The sequence below is a fragment of the Macrosteles quadrilineatus genome, unplaced genomic scaffold (assembly GCF_028750875.1).
Source record: "Macrosteles quadrilineatus isolate MER2022 unplaced genomic scaffold, UCM_ALF_1.0 Scaffold_1__1_contigs__length_201487025, whole genome shotgun sequence".
Lineage (NCBI taxonomy): Eukaryota > Metazoa > Arthropoda > Insecta > Hemiptera > Cicadellidae > Macrosteles > Macrosteles quadrilineatus.
In genome coordinates, this window is record NW_026542594.1 from 26,652,627 (window position 1) to 26,672,049 (window position 19,423).

General features: G+C 35.0%; 1 protein-coding gene across 1 annotated transcript in view; it reads right to left on the minus strand.

Moving 5' to 3' along the window:
- Positions 1-8,553: 8,553 nt before the first annotated feature.
- The window catches only part of LOC128982202 (RNA polymerase I-specific transcription initiation factor RRN3), a 28,940-nt gene continuing 18,070 nt past the window's right edge, over positions 8,554-19,423 (minus strand). The window contains exons 7-10 of the mRNA XM_054401265.1: positions 13,679-14,119; positions 11,807-11,982; positions 9,538-9,787; positions 8,554-8,782 (exon numbers count right to left, since the gene is read on the minus strand). Coding sequence (XP_054257240.1) covers positions 8,608-8,782; positions 9,538-9,787; positions 11,807-11,982; positions 13,679-14,119 — 1,042 coding nt within the window. The 3' untranslated portion in view covers positions 8,554-8,607. The remainder of the gene's footprint in view (positions 8,783-9,537; positions 9,788-11,806; positions 11,983-13,678; positions 14,120-19,423) is intronic.

The following is a 19,423-nucleotide window of genomic DNA, read 5'->3' on the forward strand; positions in this document are numbered from 1 at the left end:
TTCTATATTTATTCAATCCAGTCTTAGCTCAAATACAACAAATTATTCATTACAATCAATTGTGTAAACCTGAGTGTTTAATGTTTTAGGTAGCATGCGAAAACCTAACGGTACAAATCAGCTTACACACTTAATTTTCCAGTACATGGTTAGGTTTGAGCAAAACATTCCACAGAAGGTTAATAAAGTATAAGTAGGTATGCATACTTGGGTTAGCCAATTGAGCGGAGCAAACAAAACAAATAAAACTTTTTTTAACAGAATTATATATTTAAAAATTGTATAGATTACCACTTAACAGCTAGATAAAACTTGTAATAATCAATACCAAACTTAATAAGTATCTAAACCCGCTGTTACACACAATCTTCTTGCGTATGTCCTTTTTTTTTACTGCCCATGTATAGTTCTTGATTATGCTTGTAACTGTGTAATTGTAAATATTTAAATGCTCAAACATTCTGGGTAGCCAACAGGTTATGGTGCTCGTCTTCACATCAGAAGGCCGCTGGTTTGATTCCAAGTAAGATCGTTTTCAGGCCCAGATGCCATTTATCATTGGGCTAGGCATAAATAATGCTATCTAAAAAAAGGATGATAGATAGTAACACAGATTAGGAAGTAGACCCTTCAATCTATGATGGTAATAAGACCTTGGTTTGGACTGCTCCCTTTAAAAACACAAACAATGCTAAGGGTGTGTATAACACTGAAATAATAAATACCCCCGCCGCAACAAACCTGCAGACTAAGCGAATTTCCATTTGCCTGATTGGATTTACACTAAAATGTCTCCTTAAAAATATCACATTTATTCCCTATTTAAATAGAATCAGTTTAACACATACTTAGGTTTGCTGCAACAGGGAGGGTAAAAGTGTTTTTTATGTAAAATGTTAATAGTTAGTAAGAAATAAAAAACATTTTCCAAATTTGGGCAAAAAATGTTAATAAACAAGCAAACTACAACAGTTTACTTATTCTCCATAAGAATATGGGAATTTTAAGTTTACAATTTTTTGAAATTTTCTCCGTAACCATTAGGTGCATTATAACGCTTCAATATACTAAATTATTTGTTTTTTTAAGCTCTACAAAATAGTTTGGAAAGAAATTGCAAAATTTTATGTTTTTTGAGTCAAAAGTGGGGAAAAACCATCTTTACCCCATAAAACCCCCCATAAACCCCCGTTCCCATGGTCCGATCATGCTGGTTCGCAATCTCGTTCGAATAAACGTAGGTTTACACGTTTGTACCAAATTTCATCAAAATCGGATCGTTTTTGCTCGAGTTATCGCACTAATGGACACATATATATATATATATATATATATACTAGCAGAGTACCCGTCCTTCGTACGGGATTGGTATATAAGTATAAAATGCTTACTGCAGTTATACTCAAGCTTTGCGTTTGCAATGGGGGAGGACGCGATTTGATAAAATTTGCTTCTTTAAATTTACTGTATACTATAGTATTACACATCTACCATAGCCATAATATTCTACCACTTCACCTAAACAATAGAGGAAAATAAACTATTAAAGATTCACAAAATATCACAAATGATTCATGAAATTAAAAACATAAAAGTAATTGTAAACAATCCTACTTTGACAGTTCTCATTACATACCTATCATAGGTTTTAGTTGTTGCTTAGTTCAAATTAGCTGTTTCCATAAATGCAAAAAAGTAAAAGTGCTGCACCCTGTTGGTAAATCTTACAATTTTTAATGCTTTTGCATACCATAGAACCAACTTTCTAAGTTGAAACAGCTGACTAAATTATTTAATTCCCTTTAAATATGAATAATCATAAGGTTAATATGGGGAACTACAGAGCCACTGGGGCGGAGCCCGAAAGGATTTTTGAGATAAGAATATGTCTATATGTTAATCCGAAATGTGAGCTATCATCATGCCAATTTTCAGCCCAATCCGTCCAGTAGTTAATGCGTGATTGACCTTCAAACAAACAAACAAACACACAAACTTTCACATTTATAATATTAGTAAGATATATATATGAATTTGAACGGATGGTGTTTTTGGCCTCTAGGGACCTCAAAACGAAAAAAAAAATCGGTCGCGGGTCCAGGTCTTACCATGAGTACTACGGTAATAGCTTATTCCCTATATGGGAAATTCGCTAAAAATTATTAAATTTAAACTTCCTTTATCGAAAATCAGCAAGCCCTCGATAGTTCTTACTCTCAGCAACACTAGATAACTCAAGCCGAAGCCTATTTATTTTCCAGCAATTTGTCGTTTAATGTTCTTCAATTGTAGCCACTTTATGTATAATGTTATCCTGTTGTTGACTACAGCAAGGGATACCGAGGGACAGAGCTTTGCACGCAAAATCACTGGGCTAGGAGAAGGCTAGGAGCACTTTTTTTGCTGAATGGTATTCATCAAGATTACCTGAAATATTATGGCTGAAATCTGTTTACTTATTTATGTAAGCAGCTGTTTACATTCGTCCCAGTTTTTTTTTGTCATATAATATTGATTGACAAAGTGTTTAATAAATAAAACTAGAGGTTGGCCAGTGGTCGAATACTCAACCACAAATTTGTGATGTACAGACTACAGTATTTTCATCCCACGCTGTAAATAAAACATGTGAAAGGGATTTCTTTTGAAAGTGTCTTGAAAAAAGCATTTTGTATCAAGGGCTGTAAAACAATTTTGCCTATGTGGCAACATGATGTGAATGTCGTCGTATCACGTAGTGTGGCTTTGGACCAGAAGTGGTTCCCATAGCAAAATCTGCATTATAAGTTCATAAGTCCAATGTCTGAGCCACAAAACTCCCGAGGCACTTCTCTTACACGCATTTAAAACTATCCATCAAATTCGGTAGAATAACTACATCTTGTTGATCAACTCTCATATTATCGAGACGGTTACGGTTTCTTCTTTCAACCCGGCCAGGAGTTAATGTTCGCCGTAGAATCATTTCAGAATGATACTTGAAAGTCACTGAAGTTTATAATATCAAATAATACAGTAACATTATTGAAATTTTACCAAACAAAGAGTAAGTGAATATATAATAATCGTACAACACACAATCAATCAGTACAAAATCAGTCTCACCACCATCGAGAACTAAAAATTTGATTATGTTATTATTTTGATTTTATATTTTACAGTACACATTTTTTAAGTATACATGTGATTGGAATTTCTTTCGTTTGTTTTTATTTTCTGTTTATATTATTGAATTGTTATTTCGTCACCAGCATGGCAACCCATGTTAATCTTTTGTTAATTTCAAATTAATTTGTTGTTATTATCTTTGAGCCTATTTTAACCCTAGAGCCTGCAGTCAATTTACTCTGTCGTGGCAAGGGTATTTTAGGCGCTGCGCAACCATTTTTTAAAAAACTTAAAAAAATATATAAATAACCCAGAAAACATATTAAATATGATATATCATTTTTTTCAGCAAAAAACAAGGAATAATATTATATAAATTTAGGATATGAAATTTTAATTTACAAGAAAATGTTTTTTTTATATTTACTAAGCAGAAACTTTTTTTTTTATATGCATATATAATTACGTAATATAACACAAATCAATGAACTCAAAATAGTTTTTCAAAATATACAAATTGTGCAGAATTCCATGAGGAAAAGAATGATATATAATACATGTACCTTGTTTAAAAAAAATACATTTAACAGTTTTTACTTAAGATATACATATTCGGTGTAGAACCTACACTAGGCCTAGTACTTGAATTGCATGTCTCCTCGCTACTTAGAATTGGAACTCACTAGATCGGTCACAGTAGTTACAATCAGTCATCTTGAAGTGAAATCAACTCACACTTCATTAAAAAATAAAACTTATAACGAAGAAACACCGAAACTAACCAAACACAACACGAAATAAACAACAGACGCTGGTAATAAGCGATTGCGTCACCATGACAATGTCGTCAGCTGAGTTTTAAGTTTTCCCAAAGGCGTATAAATAGTTGAAATGCACATCAATTGATAGATTGTTCATTTCTGAACCGAATAAATACCTTAAGTGAATTTTTTTTCATTTTCGTGCAAAAATCAGCGATTTCCATTACGTTGTAAATGCTGCCGTTTCGGCCGCGGCGTAAATCGCCCGATATCAGGCGCATGCCAGCTCGAGGGTTAATTTATAAAGGGATTCTGCACACCTTCAGGAAAATAGCTTTTAACAGTATGCGTAGATTTTCCCTACGATGCACAAGAGCTGAGAAAAAAGGTTTTTAAGAAACATGCTTGCCTGTTAATACAGGGTGTTCATTTTAAAACTTTCCATATCTATTGTGTACAAAGGTAAGGCTTTTAACACTTGTTTGTTCTCATTTCCCCCTAATTTGAAACAATTCATAATTATTGATAGACAGATAGACAAACAAGTTATTACGTTTTACTTTGTGAAAAACAAGTCTTGTAGCTGATGAGAAAATCCCAAACGTGGGCCGCTTTCTGTAGTACCTTTGACCAGTCAATGGTAGTACTAATTTCAAAAGTACTATTTTCTGTTGTACCTAATCGAATATGGTGTACACTTTAAAAAAGACTATTTTTACGTATTGGGCAGAACAAAGGTGTTCCAGGATAACTGCAAAGTGTTTAACAATAAATATCCAGGTAAGACCTTGAGTCAAACAGCTGTAATGATTTAATTAGGGAGTTTTCTAAAACTGGCTCAGTTACCAATGGCAAAAGAACAGGATGAACGGTCAAAGATGAACTGACACAAGTAATACTAGTTGATCAATTTGTAATTAATCCTACTACATCTTTGAGCAAAGTGCAATGTGTTTTATTAAAAAACTAATTATAATTTTACCATAGAAAATTCTGTTTTTCTACTGCAATATTTAAACGGTAAGATAGACAGAAAACTTAATTACGTAAAATGTTTGTTTAACAAGGACCTTTCACATGATATGAAATTTGTTGTACCTTGCTATTTAACAATTTTGAGTTTTTGTCTTTCTCTTATTCTTCAAATTTGAGCCCTTACTACAAGTTATCTTAAAGAGTAGCTCAAGAATAAGCTTGTAAATAAATTTGGCACTGTTCCATTCAGTAGTTAGGGTATTACGTTAGTTAACTTCAAAGTCCTTTTTTAAATCATTTTGACCCACCCTGTAAATACGGTTAAAGATAATTAATTTTTTTTGCACCAAAATGATCGGGGTGATTAGACTTTTAAATTGATGTATCACACAACCCATGTTTACATTTGAAAATTTCTCAAAAAGCACCCCTACCCCCGAATTGGGCCCTTTTGGGGCATTTTTTAACTTGAAAATAATTTTATTGGATTTGGCATGTTCAAATTAGGGGGATATGAGAACAAACAAGTGTTAATTAAAAGCCTTACCTTTGCACACAACAGATATGGAAAGTTTTCAAATGAACACCCTCAGGGGCGTCATTTGGGGGGGGGCAGGGGGGGGCATTTGCCCCCCCCTGGATCCTGGGCAAAAAAAAAATATGCTGTACTAGCCAATATACAAATATTTTCTCCTGTCAAATCCTAAAAAGTACAGCAGACAAAAATCTGTATATTCTTGTATAGTAATTTGAAACAAAAATTATTATTGTTTTATTGTCTTAGATAGCACATTTTGAGTTTATATAAATTAGTAGTTTTGTTATTCATTTACTTTTTCTGTTTGGTGCTGTACGATAAACCACTTACTTCTAGATTATATATATATACATAAAAATTCAGATTTTTTAGAAGCATTGCTTTGTCATTTACTTTTATGAATTATTAAAGCATTAAAATTATACATGTATATAAATTTTACGTCATTTATTTTGAACATTGTAGACTACCAATTTAATGTAGTTAAATAGAACCTTTTGTACTTTTGTGTCAAATTATTTTATTCGTGATAAAATTTGAATTGCTTTCAAGTTCTTAAATACTTCTATTTTATTTAAAATTCAAAATAAACTGTTATAAACTATAGGCTATGAACAACCGTATTCATTGCTAAATGTTGTACAAGAGAAATTGGTCAGGAATCTAATAACAAACATATTATTAATACGTCATGGAACTATTGATCACGTTTCTTAGATGACTAGACTAACTTACCAGCATAAAATTATTGTGTTTCTGTCTGTTGTCAATAATTCTTAGTTTCATTAACTTTCTGCCTAAATTAAAATAAATTTTCCAAAATTTTTTTTTTATTTGAAGTGCTTTTGACAATTGAAATAAGCTTAAACCCCTTTTTTTTGTTTCAAAACTGCCAAATTTTCCGGGGGGGGACCCCCCTTGTTTGCTGGGGGGTATTCCATAACCCCCATCCCCCGGTGTTTGCCCCCCACCCCAAGGATTTGGTGAAATGACGCCACTGAACACCCTGTATATAGATGTGTTTAAAATAAAATAAAATATATATATTGTGTTTTAAATTAAAATGTTATGTTGTGAATGGAACTGTATTTAGATTTACTAATGAATGCAATTCAGGAGTGTGAGTCGTCCTCTTTACTATTTAAATACAAATTTTTCAGTTTTACCAACTAAATCTAAATTAACAAAATTCTAGAGCTTACATCTTGCTTACACTTTTAAAGCTCTATACAGTAGACTCCCTCTTGTCCGGACACTTTTTAACCGGACTACACTCGGCGGAAATTACATCTCTTTAACCGGACAATTTTTATCAGGACATCGGTTTAACCGGACTAGATCAGCAGGAAGTAGGCGGTACTGAAACGACTGTTCTCGTTGGAAAGATTTGAGACCAGTGATTACTTGTCTAAATACAATGCTCTCCCAAATTTAAGTCAAATACTGTATACAGTATGCAATGCATTTAAACGGTCCGTTTAAACAAGTTTTTGGGGACGTCGGTTTAACCCGAATACCGTACCGAGGAGTCCGGATAAGAGGGAGTCTACTATAAATGAAAAACTACACAACCTATCATCACGGGTTGAGAATTAATTGAAAGAGGAAACTCTAAGTTTTGTTTGACACCACTTTGGTAAACGTAGTTGCAAAATTAGCCTCCACAGGCATTTTTACATTTTAACGACAATTTTAAATTAATTCCAGCTTTTGCCTGTCTAAATGACAATACTGTATGTTGAGTTGTCAAAAGTTATACCGCTAGGGGTCAATTAGTTCTATAATTTACTGCTCAGTTATTGCTGTCCGTTATTATTGTAAGCTGCAAGGCACAAGGCTTCAAAAGAGCAAAAAGTGTTCTGTGTTTTAGAGTTTCATATATTTTAAATTGTCTGTAGAGGCTAATTTTGCAACTACGCTTACCAACAAAGTGGTGTCAACAAAACTTTAAAATCTCCTCTTTCAATTGATTCTCACCCCGTGATGATTGGTTGTAGTTTTTTTTTTCCATTTATAGAGTTTAAAAAGTGTAACGATAATTTGAGGCTGTAGCTGCTAAAAGGGCCTAAGTCGAGATGGGATCCGTTATTTAGCTTCCTTACGTCTTCTAGTAAAATCTAGTATTACACTTGAAATGGTGTATTTCAGTTTTTTTGGTTGGTATGACTCTGAAAGCCAGCTGGTGTCAACAGGCCCTTTTAGCATAGATGAGTGCCAACGCTGACAGCAGCCAAACATTACCTAAGCAAAGACTTTTGGGTAAAACTTTAGGACAGGCCCTTTAAGAGGAGGATTGCTATTTTGCTTCCTCGTGTCTTCTAGTATAATCTTTGATCATTTGGAATGGTGTATTTCAGTTTTTTTTTTTTCAAATGACTCTTTAAGTCAGCTGGTGTTACCTGGCCATTTAGCCATAGACGACTGCCATTGTAGACAGCCAAACATAGCCTCTAAACTTTAACAGCGATTATCTCAAACTATGTATTATGTGTTTTCGAGATAGGCCTGTTTAGCAACTACAGCCTCAATTTAGAATCACCCTGTATTTTTTTAAACTCAACAGTTTCCATATAAAACAAGAAACAGGTTTCCAATTGTCCAATACAATGAGAAGTCTACTTGCACCAAAGTCAATAGTAAACCGGTGTATTCCCTAAAAAGATAACAGAAAGAGTATAGGTAATGAAGTTTTACAAACGTAATTAAAAAACTTTTATAGGTGAAGTAGTGAAGCAACTCACATACATATTTGCCTTTACAACACTCGTTAAAGTTTATAAGGCACGACCTTTGAACTTCTGCTTTTGCCTTTATCTTTACGCCTCTTTGTGTAAACTAGTATTGCAAAAAGATTTGAATTATTGTTGATAGCTTTTTGTTTACAGTTTTAAACTTCTTATGTAACATGTCTTTGAGTTAAACATTCAAATACATTTATGTTTCCAAACAAAAAATTGTAAAAATCGGCAAAAACTAACACTATTTTTCGAGTGTTATTAGACATATTTCTATTTACTTTCCGTAAAGTTCCATGTCTAATTTATTTTTCCTAGTAGCTCAAGATAGCTTAACACATCAAGACAAAAACTTTCTAGATGTTTTCGAGAAGGTTAAGTAATGTACAGCTACATGCGTCTTTGGGCTTTTTGTTCTTACAGAGAATACAAATAATCCAACATAAAATTTTTTTGATTTATTAATTTAAACAAAATTAACAATAAATAATCACATTTTGAAGCCAGGTGAAGTGCCGTAGCTAAACTGAAGACTGTTGACAGGAGATTGTTCCATGAGGAAGTCGTCTTCATCTTCGCCCTCCCCACTGCCCTCTTTGACCAGCTGCTCCTCTGGGAGTGAGTTGTCATACTCCCTGTACCACTCTGACACATACTTCTTTGTTCTGCAACATGACATCATCTCAAATCAAAAGGTTACACTATGTTTAAAGCAGTAAATTTTATCATTACTGTATAAAAATTTGAAAGCTCTATAAAAGTTGAAAGTTATAAAAGTTTGAAAGTTGTAGAATAGAAAAAGTGGTTTAAAGAATAAAGTGTATATTATATGATATACTCATTTTGTAGTATATTACACTACATGTATAGTATATTATTAAGGCCGGGACAGGGCTGAATCTGGCAGCTAGCTCACACAAAAGAAGTTCTTCTCATCTGTTTTGATTCTTTGGTGGCTAGAACTTCGGGTTCCAGAATTCTCAAGGCATTGCTTAAACTTGATGAAACTCGACCCTTTGTTTTTGACAATCTGATTGGTGAATAGACCTAGGAGACTAGGGGAAGACTAGCTAACAAATCATTCCATTTTATTTCTTAATAGTAAATAGTAGGGATCTGCGTGCAATACTATTTTAATTTGGGTCCTGTAAAAATGTCGACCTACAGGTCTGGGGACAAAATCTGGTTTTGGAAAGAACTAGTTATACTATGGAAAGTTTCAATTTTTTAAAATCAACTTTTCCCCTAAAATCCCTTAAAACAACTTCTGCAATTGCAGCAAAATCATCACTTTTGTCTCATGCAGTTGCGATAAAATCAAACACATATTCCGCAACCACAGAGCAATCGTTAACATCTTTTGTATTCATTTTATACATTTTCTTACTCAATAAAACTAAGAAGTTTATGCAGGTCTTACCTGGTGAGCAGATACGGATCAAAAGGGAAGAAAGTGTCGAGGTAGACATGCTCAGACGAGGTGGAGTCTTGGTACACCACAGGGATGGTGTTGCGCCTGTTGTGTTCTATGACTGTATAGCAGTAGACGAGCTGATAGTGCCTGGCTACTGAGGCAAAGTTGTTAGTCACAGCTGGTAGACAGACTCTCAAAGGGTTCAACTGGCTAGACACAACCTTGGCTAGGTTTAAACCTTGGAGGAACTGCAACCCTGAAAAACAATACCAGTTGGTAATGGAACAAGTATTCACAAAGACATGAGGGCTATACTAATATTCCTGACTTTCTAGGACAGGATAAATACTAGGGATGGTCAAGTCTCGAAATTTTGGGAAATTTTCGGGAATGTTTAAATCTCGTTACACGAGACGAGATTTCTTTTTGGCCGAGATTTTTATCAAGACGAGAATAAAAATAAAAAAAATTAAAACGCCTGCAGAAAGTCAATGCAATACCCGCAATACAGGAGCGTGTTGTAGTTGCGTTTCCTTTGCGAAGGTGTTCTTATTTAATTAATTCTTTAAATGTGAATATTACTTTAATTATTTTAATAATATTACTTTAATAACATTTGAGAAGTTTTGTTAAGTGTAAGCAGTGTGAGGAATGTTTTATTACTATAAAAAGTCAAAACAAGTAACTATTTTATAAAAATTAATATTGCTTTTATTTTATGATTTATTTTATTTTAGGATAAGTTGAACTCTATCCTAACTGATATCACTATGTTTCCTAATCGTAGGCATTTTTAATAAATTAGGCGTGATTAATAAAAAAATGTTATGCTGATATTTTTTTATAAAAGATTGTAAATATTCTTGCCTATTATCATTATTTTTGTATTTAAACAGTCATCTAACAATGTTACAAAATCAGGTAAAAATTTTGAATGTGCATTTCCCGTTGAGTATGAGAAGGGAAATCCCGTCTCGATCTCGTCTCAAAATTTTATGAGAAATAAAAAATCTCGTCTCGAACTAAAAATCCAATCTCGTCCATCCCTAAAATACCTTACAAAGAAATCTCACTGAGCAAAAAAAATTCTGTTTGAATGTGATAGCCTCTTCACCAGAATCTAGGAGCTCTGCTTTTGTGGCTGGCTGGCTAGGCAGACATGGGGGCGGTAGGATAAACTTGACTAACTGTAAAGCAAACTTAAAATCAAAATATAATAATCTTATTTCTTGCTGATGCCATAAACTTAGTTAAAGCATGATTTGATAGTTAGTTAGTAAATTTTACATTGAAATGATATTTTAAGGGATATAGTGTGTCAATAACTCCTCACATCATAACTGTATACATGAAAAACTCATTTCAACAGTACATAAATAAGAGGGGTCCAATGTGCATCACTTGACTATCTCTCTCAAGTAGGACCACACTAATTGAGCCTGAAAGTGCACAGCCAACAGAAATAAGAAAAAAGTTCCATGCAGTTGGTAGCACAGAAAGTTAAAAATACAATTAACTGGTTGTCATGTTTTAAGAAGATGGTTTCTTCAGGAAGAAGTATTAAATGGAGTTTAGTTTCATAACCATTCTTTCTTTTTTATCTATCTCTAAGTCTGCCTAACACATGGCTGTGAAAATTTCTATGATAAAGAACACAAGGCTTCGGCTTTGAAATTGACGGTAGAGGTTGAGTGCCGTTATTCCATGAATGGTTGGATTCAGGGATGATATTGGATACACGTTTTGTCTCCAGTAACGATTTTAGTCAACATCTTATCCCCTTTTTGCAACACATAATAAAATCCAATACACTCCCTAATCTCTTTACTTTGAAGTTTTGGTACCCACCAAAACTCAGCCATTTTTATACCCCTGGAAATGCGGAAATAGGTTACTATTTCAGCACTTTACCCTTACTTATCATTGCATTAGGGCCATATTACCTCAGTCATCTGGCAATGCAGGTCTGCACTGGGTGTGTTGCTTGCATTCAAAAACCAATCACTGACCAATCTCTCATGCAGTGGGGGATTCAATAGTTTTAAAAAATATTGATGAGTACCCATCAGCTACAGAGTTCAAAATGGCCCAATTCTGTTCACAAATGATGCCACTTTGCTGCCTAGTTAGCGTACATTAAAAATACTTAGCTGTATACAGAAAATGGCCTTTACTTAAGAAATGCCCCTCGTACAATTTAATTAGACATACATTCTCTAACACTTATTTAAGTTTATTTATTCATTTCAATACAAGTTTTAACCAAAATGATTACCTTTTGGACTATTCAGCACAATCTCCTTGTGCCTGAAAGCTATAAGATAGAAAAGCGCTTGGCAGGCTGAGTAGAAAACAGAATGAATTCTTGGGTCACAACTGGTCTGTGCATCACAGTTGGATATGTATCCGTGGATCCAAGAACTCAGCTGAGTCAACGTGTCTTTCACTGCACTATACAGACAAACAATAATCTGTTAGGGTTGGTAAACACTAAAGAAGTCTCAATTCAAATTTGTTGCTATAAACTAAGCATCAGTGTTGCAGATATAGCTCATCTGACATTAATCACAAGCAGAGAGTTATATTTTGTGTCTGCTAGTTAAATAAATTAATTAGTTAATACTTTATTATATATGTCAGGAAACAGTTAAAATTTAACACAATTTTAACTATTCTATTTCCTTTGACAAAGAAAAGCAATCAATTATTAAGAATTGCCGGCAAATATCACATTTGTTCACATCGTTCACCCATCTATTATAAATACAATACATGAATACAATACAATACTTTTTGTAAGAAGCAGATTCATATCAGGATTCATGTTAGTGGGGAAACTATATTTGGCTGGTGTTCATAGGTGGTGGGAGGGCTCTGCATATTTTTATATATAAACAAAAGCCTAACATCATTCACGTTTGTCAAAGAATTGAAAAAATTTAAGGCTTAAATTTTTAATACAAAAACACATAGGCCTAGCCTACGATATAGGGTGTCACGTAAGTAAACAGCCAAACTCCGGGAAATGGTTCTATACCCGTCAAAATAAAGAGAAAATCAAGAATAACATTTTTTCCAAAATCGCTTCGTTAACATGTTCGGTGCTGACTACATCAATTGATGTAGTCGCGAAACGAGCGCTCCTATCAAATTGAGCGCTTCATCAATTGATGTAGTTGCGCAATCCCCACTACATTAGTTCAGTATGAGCTCAGCCATTGCAGGGGAACGTTAAAATTGTTGCTAGCCTTGTTGAGTAGCTTAAAATTGTGAGCTTTATTTTGGTGCAGGTTGGTACTAAAATTTCCCGTAAAATCCCGTCTGACAATGCTTTTATTGCTTTTGCCCCAGTTTCGGGGATTTTCTCTCTTCAAGCCACATTACAAAGCCATTGACTACTGATCCGGGCAGTGCTGCTACCTTTGGGTTTTTTAGGGAACTACGTCCAATCTCGGGGTAACATAGTACAATTATCGCTGCTCTTTTGTTATTCGTCAGATTAAAATATTTGAATGCCAATTGCGTTCGCTGTTACGGTGCCGCGCCGGGGCTTCGCCTGGGCCTCGCTGCCATTGGCGAGCGCCTGTTGGAATGCCTGCCGCACTGAACGTGTTAACCAGATATCCGCCATTTTGTAGTTTTTACATAAACATTTTTATTTTTGGATTTTATCAAGCGATCTTTATAAAACTTGGTATGTAGGTTAAGGTAGAAGAGCCCATGTTAGAAAGAAAATCATCTTGATTCAACTTAAAATTCCAAAATGGCCGCCTTTTAATTTTTTTGACTTAAATTACTCAAAAGCGGCTATTTTTTATGAAAAAATGCCAAGAACCCTTTTATTTAGCATTTTAAATTCCCTATTAAACGATGCCCTATTAAGTTCAAAAAGATCGAATAAGAAATAAGTAAGTTATTCGATTTTTTCGTAATCGGTATCGAGAATCGATAAATTTTGGTATCTACATAAATATCACTATTCAAAATCAATACTAATGTCTAAGTATCGGTGGTATTTGAGTTCTCAGCAACGAGAATGAACACGTCCCTAGTTTACATTAAATGCATTTTACTTATGGCCCTCAAATCCTTGCAATATGGACGCTTCTGTTATACTGTATACCTAGGGTATTTCCATGCTACATACCTGATTGGAACATATTTTGCTCTTGACAGTAAACTAGCTATGTATCCAATTGCAGCTTGTCGGATCACATGAAATACGTTTGGATCTATCACTTTCCGCCATAAATACTGCAAGAACCAGAGTAACAAATTGTTTTTGAAACTCAACAAAAAAAATATTAAGAATTGAACATGATGTGACGCATGAGTAGGGAGAATAACTTTGTCAAACACTGCCAGAATATCTGTGTAAAGTGCTTTAGTCCTTTGCCAACAGATTGTTTTACCATCAGGATGGCATTGAATGTGGATATACTCAAACATCACTCCCAAACTGAGATCTAAGGCATCAGCTATGGGATTGCTTGCTGATGCTGAATCTTCTAACGAAAACATTTGTGTTTCTTCTTCATCTTTCTCTTCTAAGTCTGATCTTGGTGAATTTACATCTAGCTGTAACAGTCTGAAACAAACATAAAAACACAAATTCAACATTATAATGTTCTACCAATGCACCTAAACAATAGGAAAAAGTAAATTATCAAACATTCCCACATATCACAAATTATTTACTAAATTAAAAACATATAACTGTAAAAATCCTACTTTGGCAGTTCCCATTATGTATCACAGTTTTTTGTTGCTATTATTTTAAATTAGCTGTTGTCATGAATGCAAAAAAAAAAATAGTGCTGTGGTAAACCATCCTTTTAAATATGAATACTCATAATGAATACTCATGATGGTTGAAGACTAATGATCCATCTTGGGAGATATAGAAGAGATCCAGCGACCTACAAAGAGGGTCGAGGACTCATCGGTCATCACAGGAGGTGGAGAGAAGATCCTGCGACGGACAGAGATGGTCGGAGACTCATCAGCCATCTTGTGAGATAGAGAAGAGATCTTGCGACTGACAGTGATGGTCGAGGACTCATTAGCCATCTTGGGAGATGGAGAAGAGATCCTGCGACCAATAGAGATGGTCGAGGACTCATTGGTCATCACAGGAGTTGGAGAGAAGATCCTGCGACGGACAGAGATGGTCGGAGACTCATCAGCCATCTTGTGAGATAGAGAAGAGATCTTGCGACTGACAGTGATGGTCGAGGACTCATTAGCCATCTTGGGAGATGGAGAAGAGATCCTGCGACCAACAGAGAGGGTCGAGGACTCATTGGTCATCACAGGAGTTGGAGAGAAGATCCTGCGATGGACAGAGATGGTCGAAGCAGGGACATATTTCCGAATAGGCGGATTAGGCAAATTTTACGGGTGGCAAAATTTTAGGGGTTTAAAAAATAAAAAGGGAGGTTTTAATCTAAACAAAAGTTTAGCAAATAATTCTGGGAACAGTGGGAACGGCAAAACAGCCATTTGCAATATTTTGATTAAGTATACAATTATTTCAGAACGCGTTAAAGTTCAAGTAAAACAAAAGTCAATAGTTTATTACACAGCTGTGCTGAGTTTTTCGTGCTGCCCTATTGGTCTGACGGAGGCGAACAAAGAAAAGACTTCCCCCTGTTTACTTCATACGCCACTACGCAGCGGCAGCGCTAGCTGAAAGGTTGAAAGACTGAGGTTAAAAGGTTACAGACAGAAACTGATCCTCATTTTTTTCCTGGGTGACAGACAAGTTAGTATGATGACACTTCAAAATCAGCTGACAGGGCATGTATTCGCCATTGAGGCCATTAGTGAGGTTGGGGAGTGCGTTGACAAGTTGTGGAGGGGGGGGGGCGGCAAACTTCGTTGCCTAGAGGCGGCAGATACTTAAATACGTCCCTGGGTCGAGGACTCATCGATCATCACAGGAGGTGCAGAAGAGATCTTGAGACGGACAGAGATGGTCGAGGACTCATCGGCGATCTCAAGAGATGAGGATGGGATCCTGCATCGGACCGATTCTCCTGGGGTCACATCAACCACAACGGACACCGAGATAACCTGCGTTCAATGTTACGTCGTGTGAATACTTCGAGGAGGCCAAGGATACGATGAGAGGGAAGGAACAAGAACTGATGATCAGGCAGTGGAACAAGATGGCCCCCAAACACTGCAACAGGCAGCATTGTCTGTTACACTACCAACAAATGGTGGAAAGAGAAAGGAAAACCAAAAAAAGAGAGTTGTAAGAACTGAGATATCGTAAGAAGTTGCAGCAGGTTAACCAATCTGAGAGTATTGGTGAAGGTAGTGGAAGAGTAAGGAAAAAGAATGATGGAAAATATTTAGAATCTGCAAGTGAAGAAGGAAGTAATGAAGAGCGGTAGAGAAAGAAAGGAAGACCTTCTAAGAGAAAGACACTAAAAAAGAAAAACACCACATATTCCCAGAATAAGAGGTTCAAGTGCGGGAATGAATCTAGGTCCAGATTTAAGACCTAGGTTTAAAATTTTCAAAATATATATTGAAGGTTTTGAGAGGATAGTTGTCATTATATGACTCTTTGGTTAAAGTCATTGGTTAAAACTTCAATCTATACTTAAAATAACTTTTGCTGAGAGACTGGTTTTACTTATTGCTTAAATACTGTTTTGTTTTCATAAGTTATTTTCATGTGTTTTAATTGTTTTATGAATAATGTAAACAAGTTTTAGTTTGTTGTTTGGATTTTCTAAAGAACACAAGCTCATTTTGGTTTTTAAATTAAATCCTATATTTTGTCAATCCTGATTTTCATTTCCTCTGTGATATCTCAAGTAAGGGAATCGCATACAGTGACGACGACACAACTTGTGGTAGCTTTAACAAACTAATCTACTTTCACTTATTATTTACAGACAAAACAATTTTAATTATTCACATCAACATAAATTATTAACAAAATACGACAAAAACAAAGGCCCATTCTTCAATTTTAAAGAAACTTGACAGACAACGCCAAACTACATTGAAACTTTCTAACAAAATTAAGTACAAACCACCGAACAAAGCCAGGGTTGCCACCAAAGTGAGATAAAAAAATTCATGCATAATTCAAGGTTTTCATTGGTAGTTTTGAAAAATTCATGGGGTATATGCTCGCACAATTTCACCATAAAAGAGTATTGCCTAGTTCAGAATTGTACATTAATTTATCGACAATATATAGTTTTGTGTGCTACTATAAAATAAAACACATTTCATGCGTTTATTTTAGAGTGAAAAATAAGAATTTAATAAAATTTATCCAGTCTAAAAAAAGTAAAATCACAGATGAAAAAGGATATTTAATAAAAATCTTGTGTGTGATAATACAATGTAATTCTTAAAAAAAATTGAAACATCTGATTTAACAACATCATAACTTAGGCCTAATGATAAATTCAAACGTTAGAAGAAATAATAAATAAATAATAAGTCGGATTGGTAGCTAGGTATAGGCCTAACCTAAAAAACATTGCATCCAAACATAAAAGGTTTAACTTAGTTAATCCAGCAATGGCCTAGAACTTTACTGTCTAAACATCAAATTAAGATAATAGGCATAACGCATAATTAAGATAATAGGCATAATAAAAACAAATGTTAAGAACATGATCAAGAAACGGTTAACTTAGTAATGGGCCATATCTAGGCCTACTAAAACGCACATGCAATCTATTACTTTATACTGTAACACAGTAGGCTAGCCTACATTGTAATCCAAAGCTGAATCTAGGCTAAGTTAGGCCTGAACCAACTTTTATTTATTGAGAAGATTAAAGGTTACCGACTGACTGATAAAAACACTAAAAAGGTAATATTATGTAAATAAATATTTAGTTAAATAGTTAAATATTAGTGGATTAGTTAAATGTAAGTTTAAACATAGGCTAACTTTTAAGTAATAAAAAAATAATTAATTACATTACAGAAAAGGTTAAAATAAACTTAGTTTAGAAGGATGTTTCTTCCGATTGGATCAGTTTATATATTATCATTTGCCTACACAGGTTTAAATCACAGTTAAAACAATTATTTAATTAAATTTACATCTCATTAGTTAGATTCGTATTGACTGAAAACACCTATGCTTCTAACAAAACATTTACATTTACCTTCCTCAGAACGAAATCACCATTTTTCAGCACAACATTGACTTCTTGCAACTTAGGCCTAAATAAATAAACTTAAACTCATGTTGTAAACACATTTACTCAACACTGACAGTAGTTTGAAATACGACATATTTCACCAAACAAACACAGAAGACAATTAAGTTCCAGCCGGAGCAAGCCATTTTGACCTTTATGGCAAGGCAAGGTACTTCTTATTTTAACGTTGTAAAGTATCGGAAGTATGATATATCAGTAATAAAAAATATTTAATCTGAACACTTGTTCCACTGAGTGTTGGGTAATCAATTATAAGAAGCACAAAACGGAATCACGAGTGCAAAAAGTGATCTTACTGTCCAGTGTCCACCACTACTTCAAACGTTTGACAAGTTTCAGATCAGTTTAAAACTTTTAGGTTATGGTTATTCTGTATTTCCTTCCACTCCACACGAACACTAGGACTAGAGTTAAGAGTAGAGAGTAGAGAATGAGTGAGAGCGAGCATCAATTCCGATTGTCGATGTTTTCGAAACATCGATGTCTTTTCTATCGATGTTCGAAGTTGTTTGTTTACATCGATGGTAGATTACCGAACCGATGATTTGGTTTGTTACATCGGTCTTTTAGGCCAAAAAAAGTAATGAAATACAGTATTGATGACGTTTTCCGTAACTGAATTGTATTGGTTTTAGGTTAATTGGCTGTTACAGTGCAGAGAACAGACGAGAAACTCAGAACAAACATCGATGTGATCGATGTTTTGGCTCCGAAAGCATCGATTTTATCGGTAGATCGGTACTCGGTAGAGATGGGCGTTATAACATAACAGGATGAATAACAGTGTTGCGGCCACGGCAACGTTATCGCGGCAACACGTTGCGGAGAACTCCCTGTTATTATAATAACGTATCTATCTACACAATGTTGCAGGAAAGCCGCGCGGACAACGAAAACGAAAACATGCATTGCCATTAGTGCCGTTGCCGTAACGCTACCAGAGCAACGATAACTTCTGAAACGAACTAGAATGAGAATAACGCATCTTGTCTGGGCCACGCCCGACTCCCGACTACAACTGAAAACTGAACTGATCAACCGACAACGATAACTGAACGCCGCAACACCGACCGGCAGACAACGGTTTATTGGTTTATAGCGGCAACGAGTTGGCAATCGTTATTGAAATAACAGGTTGCCGCAACACGTTATTGGGCAGCTGCGTTATCGTTATAACCGTTGCCGGAAAACAACGATAATTCTCATCTCTAGACTACTCGGCTGACGTCGGTTACGATCGGATTTGACCTTGAATAAACTACGCAATCGTTTCTGTTCGTGGCATGGCAACAAAACTTTTTATCTTGACACTCCCACTTTGACGTTTTATCTCGGTGTTCATTTCGAGAATGGTTTTAATACGGAGTATTTGATTCAGCACATTTAGGGGTTTTGGCTGAATTATTAATAATGATTTTGAGAATTCATGGTCCAATGGCGAAATTCACGCATAATTCACGCACTTTTTCATGGTCACCTAAATTCACGCATAATTCACGCTTTTCAAGGTTTTCATGGCTGGTGGCAACCCTGAAAGCATACAAACAACAACAAATAATACCCCCGCCGCATCAAACCTGCAGACTAAGCGAATTTCCATTTGCCTGATTAAATTAGACTAAAATGTCTCCTTAAAAATATCACATTTATTCCCTATTTAAATAGAATCAGTTTAACACATACTT